Genomic DNA, 25,970 nt, shown 5'->3' with positions numbered 1-25,970 from the left:
TGATGCTTTACCTTCAGTTGTATAATGTACTGAAGGGTAAAATAGAACAGAACAACCATCGACTTCAGTACCAGAACCTCTACCATCCACCTCAGCCCAGTAGGGCCACAGCATAACTCTCCACAATCATCGACAAACACCAGCACCCACAATTTAAGGTAAGAAATACGTACTATTATTTCTGTTGCATTTGTAATCTTAAGCAGTAAAAACAACAATACATCATGACAATGAACTACATTCACATATTCCATTTATTTTTGTAAGATCTGGAGGTCTAAAAAAAGTTTGGCATTTTGGGGGCTTACAGGAACATAACCCTATTTTCCCCAAAACTTCTTCAGTTTGTAACATGGTTTTGTCTAACACTGTATTTTTCAGGAACGTAACTAACGTGCTAAACGACGGTCTACTGTAATAATAATACGAATAATAATAATGTACTATATAATAATTATAATAATAGGTAGTAGGTTGGTATAGGTAGTAGGTTGGTAGACAGCAACCACCCAGGGAAGTACTACCGTCCTGCCAGATGACTGTGAAACAAAAACCTGTAACTGTTTTGCATGATGGTAGGATTGCTGGTTTCTTTTTCTGTCTCATAAACACGCTAGATAACAGGGATATCTTGCTACTCCTACTTACACTTTGGTCACACTTCACAGACACGCACATGCATATATATATATACATACATCTAGGTTTTTCTCCTTTTTCTAAATAGCTCTTGTTCTTTTTTATTTCTTCTATTGTCCATGGGGAAGTGGAAAAGAATCTTTCCTCCGTAAGCCATGCGTGTCGTATGAGGCGACTAAAATGCCGGGAGCAATGGGCTAGTAACCCCTTCTCCTGTATACTTTTACTAAAAAAGAGAAGAAAAACTTTATAAAATTGGGATGCATAAATGTGCGTGGATGTAGTGCGGATGACAAGAAACAGATGATTGCTGATGTTATGAATGAAAAGAAGTTGGATGTCCTGGCTCTAAGCGAAACAAAGCTGAAGGGGGTAGGAGAATTTCAGTGGGGGGAAATAAATGGGATTAAATCTGGAGTATCTGAGAGAGTTAGAGCAAAGGAAGGGGTAGCAGTAATGTTAAATGATCAGTTATGGAAGGAGAAAAGAGAATATGAATGTGCAAATTCAAGAATTATGTGGATTAAAGTAAAGGTTGGATGCGAGAAGTGGGTCATAATAAGCGTGTATGCACCTGGAGAAGAGAGGAATGCAGAGGAGAGAGAGAGATTTTGGGAGATGTTAAGTGAATGTATAGGAGCCTTTGAACCAAGTGAGAGAGTAATTGTGGTAGGGGACCTGAATGCTAAAGTAGGAGAAACTTTTAGAGAGGGTGTGGTAGGTAAGTTTGGGGTGCCAGGTGTAAATGATAATGGGAGCCCTTTGATTGAACTTTGTATAGAAAGGGGTTTAGTTATAGGTAATACATATTTTAAGAAAAAGAGGATAAATAAGTATACACGATATTATGTAGGGCGAAATGACAGTAGTTTGTTGGATTATGTATTGGTAGATAAAAGACTGTTGAGTAGACTTCAGGATGTACATGTTTATAGAGGGGCCACAGATATATCAGATCACTTTCTAGTTGTAGCTACACTGAGAGTAAAAGGCAGATGGGATACAAGGAGAATAGAAGCATCAGGGAAGAGAGAGGTCAAGGTTTATAAACTAAAAGAGGAGGCAGTTAGGGTAAGATATAAACAGCTATTGGAGGATAGATGGGCTAATGAGAGCATAGGCAATGGGGTCGAAGAGGTATGGGGTAGGTTTAAAAATGTAGTGTTAGAGTGTTCAGCAGAAGTTTGTGGTTACAGGAAAGTGGGTGCAGGAGGGAAGAGGAGCGATTGGTGGAATGATGATGTAAAGAGAGTAGAAAGGGAGAAAAAGTTAGCATATGAGAAGTTTTTACAAAGTAGAAGTGATGCAAGGAGGGAAGAGTATATGGAGAAAAAGAGAGAGGTTAAGAGAGTGGTGAAGCAATGTAAAAAGAGAGCAAATGAGAGAGTGGGCGAGATGTTATCAACAAATTTTGTTGAAAATAAGAAAAAGTTTTGGAGTGAGATTAACAAGTTAAGAAAGCCTAGAGAACAAATGGATTTGTCAGTTAAAAATAGGAGAGGAGAGTTATTAAATGGAGAGTTAGAGGTATTGGGAAGATGGAGGGAATATTTTGAGGAATTGTTAAATGTTGATGAAGATAGGGAAGCTGTGATTTCGTGTATAGGGCAAGGAGGAATAACATCTTGTAGGAGTGAGGAAGAGCCAGTTGTGAGTGTGGGGGAAGTTCGTGAGGCAGTAGGTAAAATGAAAGGGGGTAAGGCAGCCGGGATTGATGGGATGAAGATAGAAATGTTAAAAGCAGGTGGGGATATAGTTTTGGAGTGGTTGGTGCAATTATTTAATAAATGTATGGAAGAGGGTAAGGTACCTAGGGATTGGCAGAGAGCATGCATAGTTCCTTTGTATAAAGGCAAAGGGGATAAAAGAGAGTGCAAAAATTATAGGGGGATAAGTCTGTTGAGTGTACCTGGTAAAGTGTATGGTAGAGTTATAATTGAAAGAATTAAGAGTAAGACGGAGAATAGGATAGCAGATGAACAAGGAGGCTTTAGGAAAGGTAGGGGGTGTGTGGACCAGGTGTTTACAGTGAAACATATAAGTGAACAGTATTTAGATAAGGCTAAAGAGGTCTTTGTGGCATTTATGGATTTGGAAAAGGCGTATGACAGGGTGGATAGGGGGGCAATGTGGCAGATGTTGCAAGTGTATGGTGTAGGAGGTAGGTTACTGAAAGCAGTGAAGAGTTTTTACGAGGATAGTGAGGCTCAAGTTAGAGTATGTAGGAAAGAGGGAAATTTTTTCCCAGTAAAAGTAGGCCTTAGACAAGGATGTGTGATGTCACCGTGGTTGTTTAATATATTTATAGATGGGGTTGTAAGAGAAGTAAATGCGAGGGTCTTGGCAAGAGGCGTGGAGTTAAAAGATAAAGAATCACACACAAAGTGGGAGTTGTCACAGCTGCTCTTTGCTGATGACACTGTGCTCTTGGGAGATTCTGAAGAGAAGCTGCAGAGATTGGTGGATGAATTTGGTAGGGTGTGCAAAAGAAGAAAATTAAAGGTGAATACAGGAAAGAGTAAGGTTATGAGGATAACAAAAAGATTAGGTGATGAAAGATTGAATATCAGATTGGAGGGAGAGAGTATGGAGGAGGTGAATGTATTCAGATATTTGGGAGTGGACGTGTCAGCGGATGGGTCTATGAAAGATGAGGTGAATCATAGAATTGATGAGGGAAAAAGAGTGAGTGGTGCACTTAGGAGTCTGTGGAGACAAAGAACTTTGTCCTTGGAGGCAAAGAGGGGAATGTATGAGAGTATAGTTTTACCAACGCTCTTATATGGGTGTGAAGCGTGGGTGATGAATGTTGCAGCGAGGAGAAGGCTGGAGGCAGTGGAGATGTCATGTCTGAGGGCAATGTGTGGTGTGAATATAATGCAGAGAATTCGTAGTTTGGAAGTTAGGAGGAGGTGCGGGATTACCAAAACTGTTGTCCAGAGGGCTGAGGAAGGGTTGTTGAGGTGGTTCGGACATGTAGAGAGAATGGAGCGAAACAGAATGACTTCAAGAGTGTATCAGTCTGTAGTGGAAGGAAGGCGGGGTAGGGGTCGGCCTAGGAAGGGTTGGAGGGAAGGGGTAAAGGAGGTTTTGTGTGCGAGGGGCTTGGACTTCCAGCAGGCATGCGTGAGCGTGTTTGATAGGAGTGAATGGAGACAAATGGTTTTTAATACTTGACGTGCTGTTGGAGTGTGAGCAAAGTAACATTTATGAAGGGATTCAGGGAAACCGGCAGGCCGGACTTGAGTCCTGGAGATGGGAAGTACAGTGCCTGCACTCTGAAGGAGGGGTGTTAATGTTGCAGTTTAAAAACTGTAGTGTAAAGCACCCTTCTGGCAAGACAGTGATGGAGTGAATGATGGTGAAAGTTTTTCTTTTTCGGGCCACCCTGCCTTGGTGGGAATCGGCCAGTGTGATAATAATAAATAATAATAGACGGCTTCAAAAGGCCAACACTAGATGGCAGTGATTACCACAACAATGCAGGAGAGTTTTGTGACCATCTCCACCTGTCACATGACATTTTATTCATTCTAGAGTACTAGTTATTTATATTGTTTATTATGTCATATTAGATGAATTATGATAGATAAATAAGCCATAGAGTTGAAATTTGGGAAATTATTGAAGTATTTTGTAGTGCCTGGAATTCCACATGAACAGATTAATTCCATTTCAATTAATTTAAATGAGAAAAATTGACTGCAAAAGAGCAAACCCTGATGCGAGCAAGGTCACGGAATGGATTAAACTCGCAAGTAGTGGTTCCACTGTATTTTATTCATACACCAATGTTATTATTGTTGTATTCATGTCTCATTGCATTCTGTGTAAATCTATATTTCATGTAAAATAAAAATATTTTTTTTTTGTTAATACTTTTGGTCTGAAACGGATTAATTGGACTTGCATTATTTCTTATGGGGAAAATGTTTTTTGCAAATCGTCAATTTCGCCATTAGTCACACTCACTGGAACGGATTAATTACGAAAAACAAGGGTCCACTGTATATGAAAGAGTAAGGTGATGAGGATACCTAAAAATTTTATGTAATGAAAGACTGGATATCAGATTGGAGGGAGTATGGAGGCGAATGTATTCAGATAATGGGGAGTGGACGTGTCAGCAGAGGGATCTATGAATGATAAGGAGAATCACAGAACTGATGAGGCAAAAAAGGTGATATATATATATATATATATTTTTTTTTTTTTTCAACAAGTCGGCCGTCTCCCACCGAGGCAGGGTGACCCAAAAAAAAGAAAGAAAATCCCCAAAAAGAAAATACTTTCATCATAATTCAACACTTTCACCACACTCGCACATTATCACTGTTTTTGCAGAGGTGCTCAGAAATACAACAGTCTAGAAGCATACACATATAAAGATACACAACATATCCCTCCAAACTGCCAATATCCCAAACCCCTCCTTTAAAGTGCAGGCATTGTACTTCCCATTTCCAGGACTCAAGTCCGACTATATGAAAATAACCGGTTTCCCTGAATCCCTTCACTAAATATTACCCTGCTCACACTCCAACAGATCGTCAGGTCCCAAGTACCATTCGTCTCCATTCACTCCTATCTAACACGCTCACGCACGCTTGCTGGAAGTCCAAGCCCCTCGCCCACAAAACCTCCTTTACCCCCTCTCTCCAACCCTTTCGAGGACGACCCCTACTACCCCGCCTTCCTTCCCCTATAGATTTATATGCTTTCCATGTCATTCTACTTTGATCCATTCTCTCTAAATGACCAAACCACCTCAACAACCCCTCTTCTGCCCTCAGACTAATACTTTTATTAACTCCACACCTTCTCCTAATTTCCACACTCCGAATTTTCTGCATAATATTTACACCACACATTGCCCTTAAACAGGACATCTCCACTGCCTCCAACCGTCTCCTCGCTGCTGCATTTACCACCCAAGCTTCACACCCATATAAAAGTGTTGGTACTACTATACTTTCATACATTCCCTTCTTTGCCTCCATAGATAACGTTTTTTGACTCCACATATACATCAACGCACCACTCACCTTTTTTCCCTCATCAATTCTATGATTAACCTCATCCTTCATAAATCCATCCGCCGACACGTCAACTCCCAAGTATCTGAAAACATTCACTTCTTCCATACTCCTCCTCCCCAATTTGATATCCAATTTTTCTTTATCTAAATCATTTGACACCCTCATCACCTTACTCTTTTCTATGTTCACTTTCAGCTTTCTACCTTTACACACATTCCCATACTCATCCACTAACCTTTGCAATTTTTCTTTAGAATCTCCCATAAGCACAGTATCATCAGCAAAAAGTAACTGTGTCAATTCCCATTTTGAATTTGATTCCCCAAAATTTAATCCCACCCCTCTCCCGAACACCCTAGCATTTACTTCCTTTACAACCCCATCTATAAATATATTAAACAACCATGGTGACATTACACATCCCTGTCTAAGACCTACTTTCACCGGGAAATAGTCTCCCTCTCTTCTACACACCCTAACCTGAGCCTCACTATCCTCATAAAAACTCTTTACAGCATTTAATAAGTTACCACCTATTCCATATACTTGCAACATCTGCCACATTGCTCGTCTATCCACTCTATCATATGCCTTTTCTAAATCCATAAATGCAATAAAAACTTCCCTACCTTTATCTAAATACTGTTCACATATATGCTTCAATGTAAACACTTGATCTACACATCCCCTACCCACTCTGAAACCTCCTTGCTCATCCGCAATCCAACATTCTGTCTTACCTCTAATTCTTTCAATTATAACCCTACCGTACACTTTTCCTGGAATACTCAGTAAGCTTATTCCTCTATAATTTTTACAGTCTCTTTTGTCCCCTTTCCCTTTATATAAAGGGACTATACATGCTCTCCGCCAATCCCTAGGTACCATTCCCTCTTTCATACATTTATTGAACAAAAGTACCAACCACTCCAACACTATATCCCCCCCTGCTTTTAACATTTCTGTCATGATCCCATCAGTTCCAGCTGCTTTACCCCCTTTCATTTTACGTAATGCCTCACGTACCTCCCCCACACTTACATTCTGCTCTTCTTCACTCCTAAAAGATGGTATACCTCCCTGACCAGTGTATGAAATTACTGCCTCTGTTTCTTCCTTAACATTTAAAAGTTCCTCAAAATATTCTCGCCATCTACCTAATACCTCCATCTCCCCATCTACTAACTCCCCTACTCTGTTTTTAACTGACAAATCCATATTTTCCCTTGGCTTTCTTAACTTGTTTAACTCACTCCAAAATTTTTTCTTATTTTCATTAAAATTTCTTGACAGTGCCTCTCCCACTCTATCATCTGCTCTCCTTTTGCACTCTCTCACCACTCTCTTTACCTTTCTTTTACTCTCCATATATTCTGCTCTTCTTATAACACTTCTGCTTTGTAAAAACCTCTCATAAGCTACCTTTTTCTCTTTTATCACACCCTTTACTTCATCATTCCACCAATCACTCCTCTTTCCTCCTGCACCCACCCTCCTATAACCACAAACTTCTGCCCCACATTCTAATACTGCATTTTTAAAACTATTCCAACCCTCTTCAACCCCCCCATTACTCATCTTTGCACTATCCCACCTTTCTGCCAATAGTCGCTTATATCTCACCCGAACTTCCTCCTCCCTTAGTTTATACACTTTCACCTCCCTCTTACTTGTTGTTGCCACCTTCCTCTTTTCCCATCTACCTCTTACTCTAACTGTAGCTACAACTAAATAATGATCCGATATATCAGTTGCCCCTCTATAAACATGTACATCCTGGAGCCTACCCATCAACCTTTTATCCACCAATACATAATCTAATAAACTACTTTCATTACGTGCTACATCATACCTTGTATATTTATTTATCCTCTTTTTCATAAAATATGTATTACTTATTACCAAATTTCTTTCTACACATAGCTCAATTAAAGGCTCCCCATTTACATTTACCCCTGGCACCCCAAATTTACCTACTACTCCCTCCATAACATTTTTACCCACTTTAGCATTGAAATCCCCAACCACCATTACTCTCACACTTGATTCAAAACTCCCCACGCATTCACTCAACATTTCCCAAAATCTCTCTCTCTCCTCTACACTTCTCTCTTCTCCAGGTGCATACACGCTTATTATAACCCACTTTTCACATCCAATCTTTATTTTACTCCACATAATCCTTGAATTAATACATTTATAGTCCCTCTTTTCCTGCCATAGCTTATCCTTCAACATTATTGCTACTCCTTCTTTAGCTCTAACTCTATTTGAAACCCCTGACCTAATCCCATTTATTCCTCTCCACTGAAACTCTCCCACCTCCTTCAGCTTTGTTTCACTTAAAGCCAGGACATCCAGCTTCTTCTCATTCATAACATCCACAATCATCTCTTTCTTATCATCTGCACAACATCCACGCACATTCAGACTTCCCACTTTGACAATTTTCTTCTTCTTATTCTTTTTAGTAATCTTTACAGGAAAAGGGGTTACTAGCCCATTGTTCCCGGAATTTTAGTTGACTTTTACAACACGCATGGCTTACGGAGGAAAGATTCTTATTCCACTTCCCCATGGATATAAAAGGAAAATTAATAAGACCAAGAACTATTAAGATAAAATCAAAGAAAACTCAGATGAGTGTGTATAAATAAATGTGTATATGTATGTGTAGTGTGACCTAAGTGTAAGTAGAAGTAGCAAGACATGCCTGTAATCTTGCATATTTATGAGACAGACAAAAAGCACCAGCAATCCTACCATCATGTAAAACAAATACAGGCTTTCGTTTTACACTCACTTGGCAGGACGGTAGTACCTCCCTGGGTGGTTGCTGTCTACCAACCTACTACCTACATAATATATATATATATATATATATATATATATATATATATATATATATATATATATATATATATATATATATGTCGTGCCGAATAGGCAGAATTTGCGATCTTGGCTTAAATAGCAACACTCATCTTGCCATATAGGACAAGTGAAAATTTGTGTATGCAATAATTTCGCCAAAATCGTTCTGAACCTAACGAAAAAAATATATTTCACTGTGTTTGTTTAGTATTAAATTACTGTAAACAAATCTAAAATATATTTAGCTGGGTTAGGCTAAAATAAATTGCGTTTCTTATAATAAGGTTAGGTAAGTTTTCTAAGTTCCTTTTTGTGCAAAATTATAAATTTTTACATCAACATTAATGAAAAAAATATATCTTTAAACGTATAAGAGAAAATTTCAGAAAGGACTTAATTTTAAATGAGTTCTTGCTAATTGGCCAGTTTTACATATTCGGCACGACATATATATATATATATATATATATATATATATATATATATATATATATATTGGCAGTTTGGAGGGATATGTTGTGTATCTCTATACATATATGCTTCTAAACTGTTGTATTCTGAGCACCTCTGCAAAAGCAGTGATAATGTGTGAGTGTGGTGAAAGTGTTGAATGATGATGAAAGTATTTTCTTTTTGGGGATTTTCTTTCTTTTTGGGTGCCCCTGCCTCGGTGGGAGACGGCCGACTTGTTAAAAAAAAAATAATAAAATAAAATATAATATATAAATAAATAAATAAATAAATAAAATAAATAAATAAATAAATAAATATATAAATATATAAATATATATATATATATATATATATATATATATATATATATATATATATATATATATATATGTATGTATGTATGTATGTATGTAGTAGGTTGGTAGACAGCAACCACCCAGGAAGGTACTACCGCCCTACCAAGTGAGTGTAAAACAAAAGCCTGTAATTGTTTTACATGATGGTAGGATTGCTGGTGCCCTCTTTTCTGTCTCATAAACATGCAAGATATCAGGTACGTCTTGCTACTTCTACTTACACTTAGGTCACACTACACATACATGTACAAGCATATATATACACACCCCTCTGGGTTTTCTTCTATTTTCTTTCTAGTTCTTATTCTTGTTTATTTCCTCTTATCTCCATGGGGAAGTGGAACAGAATTCTTCCTCCGTAAGCCATGCGTGTTGTAGGAGGCGACTAAAATGCCGGGAGCAAGGGGCTAGTAACCTCTTCTCCTGTATATATTACTAAATGTAAAAGGAGAAACTTTCGTTTTTCCTTTTGGGCCACCCCGCCTCGGTGGGATACGGCCGATGTGTTGAAAGAAGAAAGAATATATACTAACACTCTTATATGGGTGTGAAGCATGGGTGGTGAATATTGCAACAAAGAGAAGGCCGGAGGCAGTGAAGATGTCATGTTTGAAGGCAATGAGTGGAGTGAATATAGTGCAGAGAATTTGTAGTTTGGAAATTAGGATGACGTGTAGGGTTACTAAAAGTATTATCCATAGGGCAGAGGAGGGGTTATTGAGGTGGTTTGGACATTTAGAGAGGATATAATGAAATAGAAGCAAGCATATGCGAGCGTGTTAGATAGGAGTGGAGACAAATGGGTTTTAGGACTTGACGTATTGTTGGAGTGTGAACAAGATAACACTTATGAAGGAATTCAGGGAAACTCGCAGGCCGGACTTGAGTTCTGGATAAGGGAAGTACAGTGCCTGTACTCAGAAGGAGGGGTGTTAATATTGCAGTTTTATAACTGCAGTTTGAGTGCACATCTGGCAAGACAGTGATGGAGCGAATGATGAAAGTTTTCCTTTTTCATACCACCCTGCCTTAGTGGGAAACAGCCAATGTGTTAATAATAAAAAATAGAGAGATTGGTAATATGAAGCAATATTTAAGCCTAGACAGCAAGTGACTTACAGAGTATCAACACTGACTTACAGGGTAACATGACTACCATCCCTAGCAATCTGAAAGCAAAACAGTTCACAGTAAGTTTAACATAAATGCATAAAAAGATGCACTGAAAAAGTCTATTGACAAAACCTGAAAAAGGGAGTACAAATAAGGTAAATTATGGAGGGATTCAGAAGGAAACCAGTTAGCCAGATTTGAGTGCCAAAAGTAGGAGGGGCGGTGCCTGCACTCTGAAAGATAGGATGGGGACGTTGCAGTTGGAGGGTACTCTGAATTGTGATGTCAGCACACCTCTGGGAATACTGCAAATGAATGAACAATGGTGAATGTGATTCCATTTTTTTGGGTCACCCTACCCTGGCAGGACTTGACTGGCAAGGAAAAAAATATGACTGGTATGATAAACATAATTTAGTAAATTAACAAAAAAAGTCAGGAAAATAAAAATTTTAAGAAAACAATTACCATATCAACATCCTCTTCTGCATTCCTCAACTGACACTCATTGTCAAATGTCTCCAACCTAGCATTTTTCTTCAGGATACGAAGTTCACTCAAAAGTGTAGTTTGCCAATTGTTTAAGTTGTCACCAATATTAGCTGAAGATATTTCGCAGTCACTTGGTAGTTCAAGCTGGCGTACTAATGTGTTGTACTTGCAAACAGCATCACACACACCTCTCTGTCCATTTGAAATCTCCATCTCCAGTTTCCAAATCTTAAAAAAAAAAAAAAAATCAAGATCTAAAATTTAAAATGAAAGAATGATTAAGTTTAAACTCTTACTTTAACAACAGAGTAGGGGAGTTAGTAGATGGGGAGAGGGAGGTATTAGGTAGATGGCGAGAATATTTTGAGGAACTTTTAAATGTTAAGGAAGAAAGGGAGGCAGTAATTTCATGCACTGGCCAGGGAGGTATACCATCTTTTAGGAGTGAAGAAGAGCAGAATGTAAGTGTGGTGGAGGTACGTGAGGCATTATGTAGAATGAAAGGGGGTAAAGCAGCTGGAACTGATGGGATCATGACAGAAATGTTAAAAGCAGAGGGGGATATAGTGTTGGAGTGGTTGGTACTTTTGTTTAATAAATGTATGAAAGAGGGGAAGGTACCTAGGGATTGGCGGAGAGCATGTATAGTCCCTTTATATAAAGGGAAAGGGGACTGAGGAGGGCTGAGGAAGGGTTGTTGAGGTGGTTCGGACATGTAGAGAGAATGGAGCGAAACAGAATGACTTCAAGAGTGTATCAGTCTGTAGTGGAAGGAAGGCGGGGTAGGGGTCGGCCTAGGAAAGGTTGGAGAGAGGGGGTAAAGGAGGTTTTGTGTGCGAGGGGCTTGGACTTCCAGCAGGTATGCTTGAGCGTGTTTGATAGGAGTGAATGGAGACAAATGATTTTTAATACTTGACGTGCTGTTGAAGTGTGAGCAAAGTAACATTTATGAAGGGGTTCAGGGAAACCGGCAGGCCGGACTTGAGTCCTGGAGATGGGAAGTACAGTGCCTGCACTCTGAAGGAGGGGTGTTAATGTTGCAATTTAAAAACTGTAGTGTAAAGCACCCTTCTGGCAAGACAGTGATGGAGTGAATGATGGTGAAAGTTTTTCTTTTTCGGGCCACCCTGCCTTGGTGGGAATCGGCCAGTGTGATAATAAAAATAAAAAAAAAAAAGGGGACAAAAGAGATTGTAAAAATTTTAGAGGAATAAGTTTACTGAGTATACCAGGAAAAGTATACGGTAGGGTTATAATTGAAAGAATTAGAGATAAGACAGAATGTAGGATTGCAGATGAGCAGGGAGGCTTCAGAGTGGGTAGGGGATGTGTAGATCAAGTGTTTACATTGAAGCATATATGTGAACAGTATTTAGATAAAGGTAGGGAAGTTTTTATTGCATTTATGGATTTAGAAAAGGCATATGATAGAGTGGATAGAGGAGCAATGTGGCAGATGTTGCAAGTATATGGAATGGGTGGTAAGTTACTAAATGCTGTAAAGAGTTTTTATGAGGATAGTGAGGCTCAGGTTAGGGTGTGTAGAAGAGAGGGAGAATACTTCCCGGTAAAAGTAGGTCTTAGACAGGGATGTGTAATGTCACCATGGTTGTTTAATATATTTATAGATGGGGTTGTAAAAGAAGTAAATGCTAGGGTGTTCGGGAGAGGGGTGGGATTAAATTATGGGGAATCAAATTCAAAATGGGAATTGACACAGTTACTTTTTGCTGATGATACTGTGCTTATGTGAGATTCTAAAGAAAAATTGCAAAGGTTAGTGGATGAGTTTGAGAATGTGTGTAAAGGTAGAAAGTTGAAAGTGAACATAGAAAAGAGTAAGGTGATGAGGGTATCAAATGATTTAGATAAACAAAAATTGGATATCAAATTGGGGAGGAGGAGTATGGAAGAAGTGAATGTTTTCAGATACTTGGGAGTTGACGTGTCAGCGGATGGATTTATGAAGGATGAGGTTAATCATAGAATTGATGAGGGAAAAAAGGTGAGTGGTGCGTTGAGGTATATGTGGAGTCAAAAAACGTTATCTATGGAGGCAAAGAAGGGAATGTATGAAAGTATAGTAGTACCAACACTCTTATATGGATGTGAAGCTTGGGTGGTAAATGCAGCAGCGAGGAGACGGTTGGAGGCAGTGGAAATGTCCTGTCTAAGGGCAATGTGTGGTGTAAATATTATGCAGAAAATTCGGAGTGTGGAAATTAGGAGAAGGTGTGGAGTTAATAAGAGCATTAGTCAGAGGGCAGAAGAGGGGTTGTTGAGGTGGTTTGGTCATTTAGAGAGAATGGATCAAAGAATAACATGGAAAGCATATAAATCTATAGGGGAAGGAAGGAGGGGTAGGGGTCGTCTTCGAAAGGGTTGGAAAGAGGGGGTAAACGAGGTTTTGTGGGTGAGGGGCTTGGACTTCCAGCAAGCGTGCATGAGCGTGTTAGATAGGAGTGAATGGAGACGAATGATACTTGGGACCTGACGATCTGTTGGAGTGTGAGCAGGGTAATATTTAGTGAAGGGATTCAGGGAAACCGGTTATTTTCATATAGTCGGACTTGAGTCCTGGAAATGGGAAGTACAATGCTTGCACTTTAAAGGAGGGGTTTGGGATATTGGCAGTTTGGAGGGATATGTTGTGTATCTTTATACGTATATGCTTCTAAACTGTTGTATTCTGAGCACCTCTGCAAAAACGGTGATAATGTGTGAGTGTGGTGAAAGTGTTGAATGATGATGAAAGTATTTTCTTTCTTTTTTGGGTCACCCTGCCTCGGTGGGAGACGGCCGACTTGTTGGGGGAAAAAAAAAAAAACAATAATAATAATAGTATAATACAATAATAATAATACACCTACCATCCAACTTACGACCTGCTCGACTTACGACCACTCGACTTACGACCGTGTTTTTTTTTGCCAAATTTCTGGTAAATAAACAACTATTTGTGTTGTACAGTGTTTATCCTAAACCTTACAGTATAAAATGAAGTACTAACAGCATAAAAAGTTAAGTAAAACATGAAATACCAAAATAAAACAATAAAATAAGGTCATTACAAAAACGTGATGTTGATATTCAGTAGTAAAGTTCGACTTACGTCCATTTCGACTCATGACCAGTTTCTCGGAATCAAACTCGGTCGTAAGTCGGATGGTAGGTGTAATATATATATAATAATACATATATAATAATAATGTACTACATATAATAATTATAATAATAGACGGCTTCAAAAGGCCGTCACTAGATGACAGTGTGTACCACAACAAAGAGGGAGCGGTTGTGGCCGCCTCCACCTGTTACATAATGACATATTTTATTCATTCTAGAGTATATATCGTGTTTCTATGTTATTTATATTGTCTGTTATGTCATATTAGATGAACTGTGATATATAAATAAGCTGTATAGATGATATTAGCGAAATTATTCATCAAGTATTTTGCCCGGTGTCCAGACAAACTCTCGTCCACCGCCAACACCGCCCATACCACTACATGAATGACTTATTTTATTAATTTTAGAGTATATATCAGGTTTCTATGTTATTTATATTGTTTATTATGTCATATTAGATGAAGCGAGATAAATAAGCGGTAGAGTTGATATTAGCGAAATTACTGAAGTTCAGAATTCAACTGGAATGGATTAATTGCATTTCAATTAATTTAAATGAGGAAAATTGACTGGAAACGAGCAAATCCAGTTGCGAGCAAGGTCATGGAACGGATTAAACTCACAAGAGGAGGTTCCACTGTATATCTACTCTCTGAGCCCAGCCACGGGCCAGGCTCGTCTGGTGCTCGCCTGGTCAACCAGGCTGTTGCTGCTGGAGGCCCGTTTCACATATCCATCACAGCCTGGTTGATCTAACACCTGGTGCTGTGTGCTGCAGGATTTTTTTATACTGTGCACACTGACCAGATAGACCCATTCTTTCATATGTAGGCCTACCAGCTTTCTCACTATATTTGAAGGCGCTAGAATTTAGGCATTCCAGTACGTCAATAACCCTGAAAGGGTTAATACTTTTGGTTGTCTGGAACGGATTAACTGGATTTCCATTATTTCTTATGGGAAAATCAATTCAATTAAAGGCTAAATCGGTTAAAGGCAAGCTCTCTGGAACGGATTAAAGGCATAAACTGAGGGTCCACTGTATATATGGCCGAAACAGTCAAAGGGTTAATGAATGTACTGTATACTACGTATTTTATTGCTCTGGGGTGCTTTAATTTTTTTTTTTTCAACAAGTCGGCCGTCTCCCACCGAGGCAGGGTGACCCAAAAAGAAAGAAAATCCCCAAAAAGAAAATACTTTCATCATTATTCAACACTTTCGCCTCACTCACACAATCACTGTTTTTGCAGAGGTGCTTAGAACACAACAGTTTAGAAGCAAATATGTATAAAGATACATAACATATCCCTCCAAACTGCCAATATCCCAAACCCCTCCTTTAGAGTGCAGGCATTGTACTTCCCATTTCCAGGACTCAAGTCCGGCTATATGAAAATAACCGGTTTCCCTGAATCCCTTCACTAAATATTACCCTGCTCACACTCCAACAGATCAAGTCCCAAATACCAATCATCTCCATTCACTCCTATCGAACACGCTCATGCACGCCTGCTGGAAGTCCAAGCCCCTCGCCCACAAAACCTCCCTTACCCCTTCCTTCCAACCTTTTTGAGGACGACCCCTACCCCGCCTTCTTTCTCCTACAGATTTAAATGCTCTCCATGTCATTCTACTTTGATCCATTCTCTCTAAATGACCAAACCACCTCAACAACCCCTCTTCAGCCCTCTGACTAATACTTTTATTAACTCCACACCTTCTCCTAATTTCCACACTCCGAATTTTCTGCATAATATTTACACCACACACTGCCCTTAGACAGGACATCTCCACTGCCTCCAACCGCCTCCTCGCTGTTGCATTCACAACCCAAGCTTCACACCCATATAAGTGTTGGTACTACTATACTTTCATACATTCCCTTCTTTCCTCTGTAGATAACGTTTTTTGACTCCACATATACCTCAACACACCACTCACCTTTTTTCCTTCATCAATTCTATGATTAACCTCATCCTTCATAAATCCATCCGCTGCCACGTCAACTCGCAAGTATCTGAAAACATTCACTTCTTCCATACTACTCCTCTCCAATTTGATATCCAATTTTTCTTTATCTAAATCATTTGATACCCTCATCACCTTACTCTTTTCTATGTTCACTTTCAACTTTCTACCTTTACACACACTCCCACTCATCCACTAACCTTTGCAATTTTTCTTTAGAATCTCCCATAAGCACAGTATCATCACCAAAAAGTAACTGTCAATTCCCATTTTGTATTTGATTCCCCATAATTTAATCCCACCCCTCTCCCAAACACCCTAGCATTTACTTCTTTTACAACCCCATCTATAAATAATATTAACCCTTTGACTGTCGAAGGGCCCAATCCTGAAGTTGCTCCTGGTGTCGCAAAATATTCGAAAAAAAAAAAAAAAATTATTTTTTCTTATGAAAATGTTAAGATTATTTTTCTGATTGTTTTAGTCCCAAAAAAAAAATTTTCCCATCAGTACTTACCGAGATATAGAGGCATGAAGTTTGCAGAAAATGAGCCGCGTATGGCAACAGCGGCGACTGCCGCTCACCCGGTAAACTTTAGTTTACTTGTATTTGAAGGTTTGTTGTTTTTTTCACTATTTTATTTTTTCACATAACTTATGTGGCCTGTGAGACCAAAGTAAGGTGCAATGTACATATATACACTCGTTGTATACAACACAATAAGCACACAAACATAATTATCAATATATTGTTTACAAAACTTGTTTACAAAAACAAACAATACAAAAAATTGTTTATTACTATTGTTCTATAATATATATACCAATATACAGTCACTGAACATACTCCTAGAAGTTCTGCAGCTTGTGGAACTCTGTGAAACATGGTGTCATACACAGTGGTGTTTTACACTCTTACACATAAAACATGGTGTCATACACAGTGGTGTTTTACACTCACACATAAAACATGGTGTCATACACAGTGGTGTTTTACATTCCTCAAACATAAAACATGGTGTCATACACAGTGGTGTTTTACACTCTCACACATAAAACATAGTGTCATACACAGTGGTGTTTTACACTCCTCAAACAAAAAACATGGTGTCATACACAGTGGTGGTTTACACTCTCACACATAAAACATGGTGTCATACACAGTGATGTTTTACACTCACACATAAAACATGGTGTCATACACAGTGGTGTTTTACACTCACACATAAAACATGGTGTCATACACAGTGGTGTTTTACACTCTCACACATAAAACATGGTGTCATACACAATGGTGTTTTACACTCTCACACATAAAACATGGTGTCATACACAATGGTGTTTTACACTCTCACACATAAAACATGGTGCCATACACAATGGTGTTTTACACTCCTCACACATAAAACATGGTGTCATACACAATGGTGTTTTACACTCCTCACACATAAAACATGGTGTCATACACAGTGGTGTTTTACACTCCTCACACATAAAACATGGTATCATACACAGTGGTGTTTTACACTCCTCACACATAAAACATGGTGTCATACACAGTGGTGTTTTACACTCTCACACATAAAACATGGTGTCATACACAGTGGTGTTTTACACTCTCACACATAAAATCAGTGTGTGTGCATTTTTGTTGAATTTTTTTTTTTATGTGCAAAGACAAAACACCTCGTCTGAGCAGCTTTCTTCAAAGTATTAGCAGGCAGTTGTGTTATGTAGTTATCCTAGGTAAATGGTCGTGTGTCATCATTCCTTCCTAATTTCCTTCATTCCTTTCCTACCTGGAGGGCATTCCACCTCTCTTCCTACATTCCTTCATCTGTCCTTCATTACTTTTTTCCTTCCTTTCATCTAGTCCTTCCTTCATTCCTGCCTTCCCTTCTTGCTTCTGGTTTCTATAATATATATACACATATACAGTCACTAGATACTTTCATAAAACTCCTATTATCACCCTTCAGCAAGCTTGTCTTGTGTGCGAGTGTGTGGCTTATAATTGTTTTGAGTCAGGAGTCGGCAGCTGTCAAAATGACATTGTCTCATTAGTCACTACCCCTACCGCCTGTCAAAACAATGGGGTCCGATGCTGCTTCCCCCTCCATTCTATCTAATTATCTTTCTCCCTCATTCTATCTCTTTCAATCTGTCTCTCTTTCTCTCTCTCTGTCTCACAGGTACACATAAATACAACTATACATAGTGTAAATTACCTAGGATAACCCAAAAAATCCAGACAAAGTGCTATACTCTGCTTGAAGATGTGAGTAAACGTGATGATGACAGTCTTGTGGCTCTCTCTGAGACAGAGCTAGATGGATAGACAGGGAGTTTGGCAGACAGACAAATGTTTGTTCGTCGTCATCTTCTCCTCCTCCTCCTCCTCCTCCTCCTCCTCCTCCTGGCTCTTGACAGATGGACAGCTGCCCCCCTCCCTCCACCCTCGTTTACCCTCATCAAAGGTCAGCTCTTATCAAATGTTATCTCCCCTTATCTTGTGACTGTCATGGGGTGAACTGTTTTCATGCCTCAAGGGAACATATTATTACATATTATTATTATTATTATTCTTATTCTTCTTCCTCCTCCTCCTTCCACCTTCCTCCTCCTCCCTCCCTCCTTCCTCCTCCTCCCTCCTTCTTCCTCCCTCCCTCCTTCCTCCTCCTCCCTCCTTATTCCTCCTCCCTCCTTCCTCCTCCCTCCTTCTTCCTCCTCCCTCCTTCCTTCCTCTTCCTCCATCCTTCCTCCTCCTCTTCTTCCTCCTCCTCTTCTTCCTCCTCCTCTTCTTCCTATTCCTCCTCTTCCTCCTCCTCTTCCTCCTCCTCCATTGCTTTTGGTCTCAAACTCCTCGAAATCATGAAATTGATCTTCATTGACACTTCCATCTGTGTTAGAGCATCACTTGGGAAGAGAAGAGTCCCAGATTTGCAGGGAACTCACATATTTCTTACCGCTAGACATGCTGAAAAAGGACGACTGAAATGGTATTCCCACAATGCACCACTGGCTCCCCGATTTTTTTTATGTGGTGCACACTGACCATGGAGACCCATTCTCTCACATGTGGGCCTACCAGCTTTCTCCTCCTTGATTTGAAGCCGCTAGAATTTATGCATATAGATACGTCAAACACGGTATCTCCTATGACGTACATATACGACCACGACAGTCAAAGGGTTAAACAACCATGGTGACATTACACATCCCTGTCTAAGACCTACTTTTACAGGGAAGTAGTCTCCCTCTCTTCTACACACCCTAACCTGAGCCTCACTATCCTCATAAAAACTCTTTACATCATTTAGTAACTTGCCACCTATTCCATATACTTGCAACATCTGCCACATTGCTCCCCTATCCACTATCATATGCCTTTTTTAAATCCATAAATGCAATAAAAACTTCCCTACCTTTATCTAATTACTGTTCACATATATGCTTCAATGTAAACACTTGATCTACACATCCCCTACCCACTCTGAAACGTCCTTGCTCATCCGCAATCCTACATTCTGTCTTGCCTCTAATTCTTTCAATAATAACCCTACCGTACACTTTTCCTGGTATACTCAAACTTATTCCTCTATAATTTTTACAATCTCTTTTGTCCTCCTTCCCTTTATATAAAGGGACTATACATGCTCTCCGTCAATCCCTAGGTACCTTCCCCTCTTTCATACATTTATTAAATAAAAGTACCAACCACTCCAACACTATATCCCCCTCTGCTTTTAACATTTCTGTCATGATCCCATCAGTTCCAGCTGCTTTACCCCCTTTCATTCTACGTAATGCCTCGCATACCTCCCCCCCCCACTTACATTCTGCTCTTCTTCACTCCTAAAAGATGGTATACCTCCCTGGCCAGTACATGAAATTACCACCTCCCTTTCTACCTCAACATTTAAGTGCCTCAAAATATTCTCGCCATCTACCTAATACCTCCCTCTCCCCATCTAACTCCCCTACTCTGCTTTTAACTGACAAATCCATACGTTCCCTAGGCTTTCTTAACTTGTTTAACTCCAATTTTTTTTTTTTATTTTCATTAAAATTTCTTGACAGTGCCTCTCCCACTCTATCATCTGCTCTCCTTTTGCACTCTCTCACCACTCTCTTCACCTTTCTTTTACTCTCCATATACTCTGCTCTTCTTATAACACTTCTGCTTTGTAAAAACCTCTCATAAGCTAATTTTCTCTCTTTTATCACACCCTTTACTTCATCATTCCACCAATCATTCCTCTTTCCTCCTGCCCCCACCATCCTATAACCACAAACTTCTGCCCCACATTCTAATACTACATTTTTAAAACTCATCCAACCCTCTTCAACCCCCGAACTACTCATCTTTGCACTAGCCCACCTTTTTGCCAATAGTCGCTTATATCTCACCCGAACTTCCTCCTCCCTTAGTTTATACACTTTCACTTCCCTCCTACTTGTTGTTGCCTCCTTCCTCTTGTCCCATCTACCTCTTACTCTAACTGTAGCTACAACTAAATAATGATCCAATATATCAGTTGCCCCTCTATAAACATGTACATCCTGGAGCCTACCCATTAACCTTTTATTCACCAATACATAATTTAACAAACTACTTTCATTACGTGCTACATCATACTTTGTATATTTATTTATTCTCTTTTTCATAAAATATGTATTACTTATATTATATTTTTATATTATCACACTGGCCGATTCCCACCAAGGCAGGGTGGCCCAAAAAAGAAAAACTTTCACCATCATTTACTCCATCACTGTCTTGCCAGAAGGGTGCTTTACACTACAGTTTTTAAATTGCAACATTAACACCCCTCCTTCAGAGTGCAGGCACCGTACTTCCCATCTCCAGGACTCAAGTCCGGCCTGCCGGTTTCCCTGAACCCCTTCATAAATGTTACTCTGCTCACACTCCAACAGCACGTCAAGTATTAAAAACCATTTGTCTCCATTCACTCCTATCAAACACGCTCATGCATGCCTGCTGGAAGTCCAAGCCCCTCGCACACAAAACCTCCTTTACCCCCTCTCTCCAACCTTTCCTAGGCCGACCACTACCCCGCCTTCCTTCCACTACAGACTGATACACTCTTGAAGTTATTCTGTTTCGCTCCATTCTCTCCACATGTACGAACCACCTCAACAACCGTTCCTCAGCGCTCTGGACAACAGTTTTGATAAACCCGCACCTCCTCCTAACTTCCAAACTACGAATTCTCTGCATTATATTCACACCACACATTGCTCTCAGACATGACATCTCCACTGCCTCCAGCCTTCTCCTCGCTGCAACATTCATCACCCATGCTTCACATCCATATAAGAGCGTTGGTAAAACTATACTCTCATACATTCCCCTCTTTGCCTCCAAGGACAAAGTTCTTTGTCTCCACAGACTCCTAAGTGCACCACTCACCCTTTTCCCCTCATCAATTCTATGATTCACCTCATCTTTCATAGACCCATCTGCTGACACGACCACTCCCAAATATCTGAATACATTCACCTCCTCCATACTCTCTCCCTCCAATCTGATATCCAGTCTTTCATCACCTAATCTTTTTGTTATCCTCATAACCTTACTCTTTCCTGTATTCACTTTCAATTTTCTTCTTTTGCACACCCTACCAAATTCATCCACCAATCTCTGCAACTTCTCTTCAGAATCTCCCAAGAGCACAGTGTCATCAGCAAAGAGCAAATGTGACAACTCCCACTTTATGTGTGATTCTTTATCTTTTAACTCCACGCCTCTTGCCAAGACCCTCGCATTTACTTCTCTTACAACCCCATCTATAAATATATTAAACAACCACGGTGACATCACACATCCTTGTCTAAGGCCTACTTTTACTGCGAAATAATTTCCCTCTTTCCTACATACTCTAACTTGAGCCTCACTATCCTCGTAAAAACTCTTCACTGCTTTCAGTAACCTACCTCCTACACCATACACCTGCAGCATCTGCCACATTGCCCCCCTATCCACCCTGTCATACTCCTTTTCCAAATCCATAAATGCCACAAAGACCTCTTTAGCCTTATCTAAATACTGTTCACTTATATGTTTCACTGTAAACACCTGGTCCACACACCCCCTACCTTTCCTGAAGCCTCCTTGTTCATCTGCTATCCTATTCTCCGTCTTACTCTTAATTCTTTCAATAATAACTCTACCATACACTTTGCCAGGTATACTCAACAGACTTATCCCCCTATAATTTTTGCACTCTCTTTTATCCCCTTTGCCTTTATACAAAGGAACTATGCATGCTCTGCCAATCCCTAGGTACCTTACCCTCTTCCATACATTTATTAAATAATTGCACCAACCACTCCAAAACTATATCCCCACCTGCTTTTAACATTTCTATCTTTATCCCATCAATCCCGGCTGCCTTACCCCCTTTCATTTTACCTACTGCCTCACGAACTTCCCCCACACTCACAACTGGCTCTTCGTCACTCCTACAAGATGTTGTTCCTCCTTGCCCTATACACGAAATCACAGCTTCCCTATCTTCATCAGCATTTAACAATTCCTCAAAATATTGTATTACTTATTACCAAATTTCTTTCTACACATAGCTCAATTAAAGGCTCCCCATTTACATTTACCCCTGGCACCCCAAATTTACCTACTACTCCCTCCACAAAGGTTTTACCCACTTTAGCATTGAAATCCCCAACCACAAGTACTCTCACACCAGGCTGGCTACCATACATCCCAAACCTGACTTCCTACAAATAAAACTCACCCTTCACCCTACAATACGACAACCAATTTTTGACGATAAGTAATGGGTGTACTGTATGTGTATTTTACTTTTTAGTGTCTTTAATGCCTAGTTCTAATGCTACCGTAATATAAAGGTCCCCCTGAACATTCACGTTTTCCACTTTAGCGGGCTTCGAACATTCGCGAATTCCCAGCCGCCCAATCATATTTAAAATATATCATTACATGTTAGGAATTGTGGCGGTGGCAGAATTTGTTTGGAGACAGGGCAAGATAGACCTTCAATATGAAACTAATATCAACTCCACGGCTTATTTATCTATAACAATTCATCTAATATGACAATAAATATTAATAACAAAGAAACATGGCATATTCTAGAATGAAAAAAATAAGTCATTAACCCTTTCAGGGTCCGTCCCATAGATCTACGGCTTTACGGTGAGTGTCCAAACCGTAGATCTACGCCATGAGCTCAGCTCACTCTGATAAACTGTGAGTGGTACATTTGGGCCTAGATATGAGAGAATACATCTATGTGGTATGTGTGCACCACATAAAACAGATCCTGCAGCACACTGTGTATAATGAGAGAAAAAACTGAAATCATGATTTTTCGATTAAAACAGCAACTTTGCAGTGTTTTTTCGTATGTTTTTTATAGTTGTATTTGCGATTTCTTGGTCTCATTTGATAGAATGGAAGACATATTACAGAAATAGAGATGATTTTGATTGGTTTTAGCCCTGGAAATGGCTTGAAACTGAGCTCAAAGTAGCGGAAATGTTAAATTTTTGCCGATATTCAAGAGTAAACAAACGACCTCACACATCTAATACATGTCAGCTGGTGGGTCTAATATGCATTCACAAATATGGTGATGATATTTATACAATTATTACAGTATTGCATAACAGTAAATCTTCTATTTTTTGGTGTGAATAAAAATTCATTATGTGAATAAAAAATCAAAATGGAATTTATTTGTAAAGCCTCAAAACATAACTAATGAACAGAGGAAATGTTAGTTTAGTGCCAGGAATGCCTACATTGTTTATTCTGGACCCTATTTTGAAATTGGAATATTTTGAACTTTGTGTTAAATTGGCCAAATTAACAATTTCCGATCACTTTATTTTGTAGTTGAAACAGTTGACTTGGCGATTTCTTGTGCTCAATCAATAGAATAGAAGTAATACTAGTGAAATAGCTAAGAATTTGGTTGATTGGAATAATGTAATTGGCCTAAAATGGGAGTCAAAGTCGGCAAAATTGCCGATTCGTAAATATCGCTGACACATCAAAATTCGCGAGAGCATAATTTCGTCAATTTTCCACCAAATTTCGTACTTTTTGTTTTATTACCTTCACAAAAAGATTCTCTACGATTTCATAAGAAAAAATAACAAATTTTTTTTTTTTAAATTCTTGGACACTGGTGCGTGACTCCAGATTTGGGCCTTGGACCCTGAAAGGGTTAAGTATGTAACAAGTTTTTTTGTGTTGTTGGGTGTATAAGGGCCACTGAGAGCATATGCCGTACATAGTGGTGGTGGAGGGAAGCGGCAGAAGAGGCGGTACAGACGGCAGTGTTTTCAGTCACCCTATACAACTCTAACAACATTGGTGGAGTTAGGTTCGTGCTGCCCTTTTACTATCGATTAATCGCTAAACTTACTTGCTACACCGTTAATGCTGCACTTTATCGCTGGCTGGTGCTATACCCTTTATCGGCTAGTACTGCTTTAGTATCATACATATCGAAGAATCACTGAATCACAGAAGGCAGCACATTCTCCCCTCACTCTTCCTCCTCCACTCTGATGATCTACTATGAGTTCTTTCTTGAATTCTATAGTCTTTCTCACCTTCTTAACCAAAGGGCTGGGACTAGTATATGGTTCAATAGGTCAACCCTTTCAGGGTAGAGAGGCCCTCTCCTAAACTCGTTCTCAAGGTCGAAAATTTTTCGGAAAAAAAAAGGAAAATTATTTTTTTCTTATGAAATGATAGAGAATCTTTTCCTGATCATAATGACACCAAAAGTATGAAATTTGATGGAAAACTTACGAAATTATGCTCTCGCGAAGTTAGCGGTTTCGATGATGTTTACGTATCCGCGATTTCGCCCACTCTTAGCCCTATTTTGGGCCAATTTCACTGTACTAGTCGATAAAAATCATATCTATTTCGCTAGAACTCCATTTTTTTCTATCGAATGAGTAAAAGAAACCACCAATTTACCGATTTCAACTATCCAATAAAGTGGTCAGAAACTGGCAATTTTGCCAATTTCACACAAATTTCGGAAGATGTCAATTTCCAAATAGGGTCCAGAATAAGCAAGGCAGACATTCCTGGCATTAAAATAACATTCTCTCTGTTCATTAGTCACATCCCAAGGCCCCTCTTACTTCTCTCTTGCTTTCCACTTTGAATTTTTATTCTCACAAAAAATAGAAGATTTACTGTTATGCAGACTACTGCATTAGTGTAGAAATGGTATAAATAATATCAGTGCACTTGTGAAAGAATATTAGACTCACCAGCTGACGTGTATTGGACGCTTGGCATGATTTGTTTACTTTGGAAATTTGGTAAAAATTGAACGTTTCTGCTACTTTGAGCTTAATTTCAAGGTACAGGAAAGAGTAAGGTTATGAGGATAACAAAAAGATTAGGTGATGAAAGATTGGATATCAGATTGAAGGGAGAGAGTATGGAGGAGGTGAATGTATTCAGATATTTATGAGTGGACGTGTCAGCAGATGGGCCTATGAAAGATGAGGTGAATCATAGAATTGATGAGGGAAAAAGGGTGAGCAGTGCACTTAGGAGTCTGTGGAGACACAGAACTTTGTCCCTGGAGGCAAAGAGGGGAATGTATGAGAGTATAGTTTTACCAATGCTCTTATATGGGTGTGAAGCATGGGTGATGAATGTTGCAGCGAGGAGAAGGCTGGAGGCAGTGGAGATGTCATGTCTGAGGGCAATGTGTGGTGTGAATATAATGCAGAGAATTCGTAGTTTGGAAGTTAGGAGGAGGTGCGGGATTGCCAAAACTGTTGTCCAGAGAGCTGCGGAAGGGTTGTTGAGGCGGTTCGGATATGTAGAGAGAATGGAGCAAAACAGAATGACTTCAAG

The 25,970-nt window shown here is 39.4% G+C and overlaps 1 protein-coding gene across 1 annotated transcript in view; it reads right to left on the bottom strand.

Moving 5' to 3' along the window:
• The window catches only part of LOC128705131 (kinetochore protein NDC80 homolog), a gene marked incomplete at its 5' end in the record, with an annotated part of 74,970 nt that overhangs the window by 38,737 nt on the left and 10,263 nt on the right, over positions 1-25,970 (bottom strand). The window contains 1 exon segment of the mRNA XM_070082267.1: positions 10,943-11,194. Within this exon segment, the coding sequence (XP_069938368.1) occupies positions 10,943-11,194 (252 nt within the window).

This window comes from Cherax quadricarinatus, chromosome 1 (genome assembly GCF_038502225.1).
Source record: "Cherax quadricarinatus isolate ZL_2023a chromosome 1, ASM3850222v1, whole genome shotgun sequence".
In the NCBI taxonomy this organism is placed as follows: domain Eukaryota; kingdom Metazoa; phylum Arthropoda; class Malacostraca; order Decapoda; family Parastacidae; genus Cherax; species Cherax quadricarinatus.
This window is presented reverse-complemented; position numbering and strand designations above follow the sequence as displayed.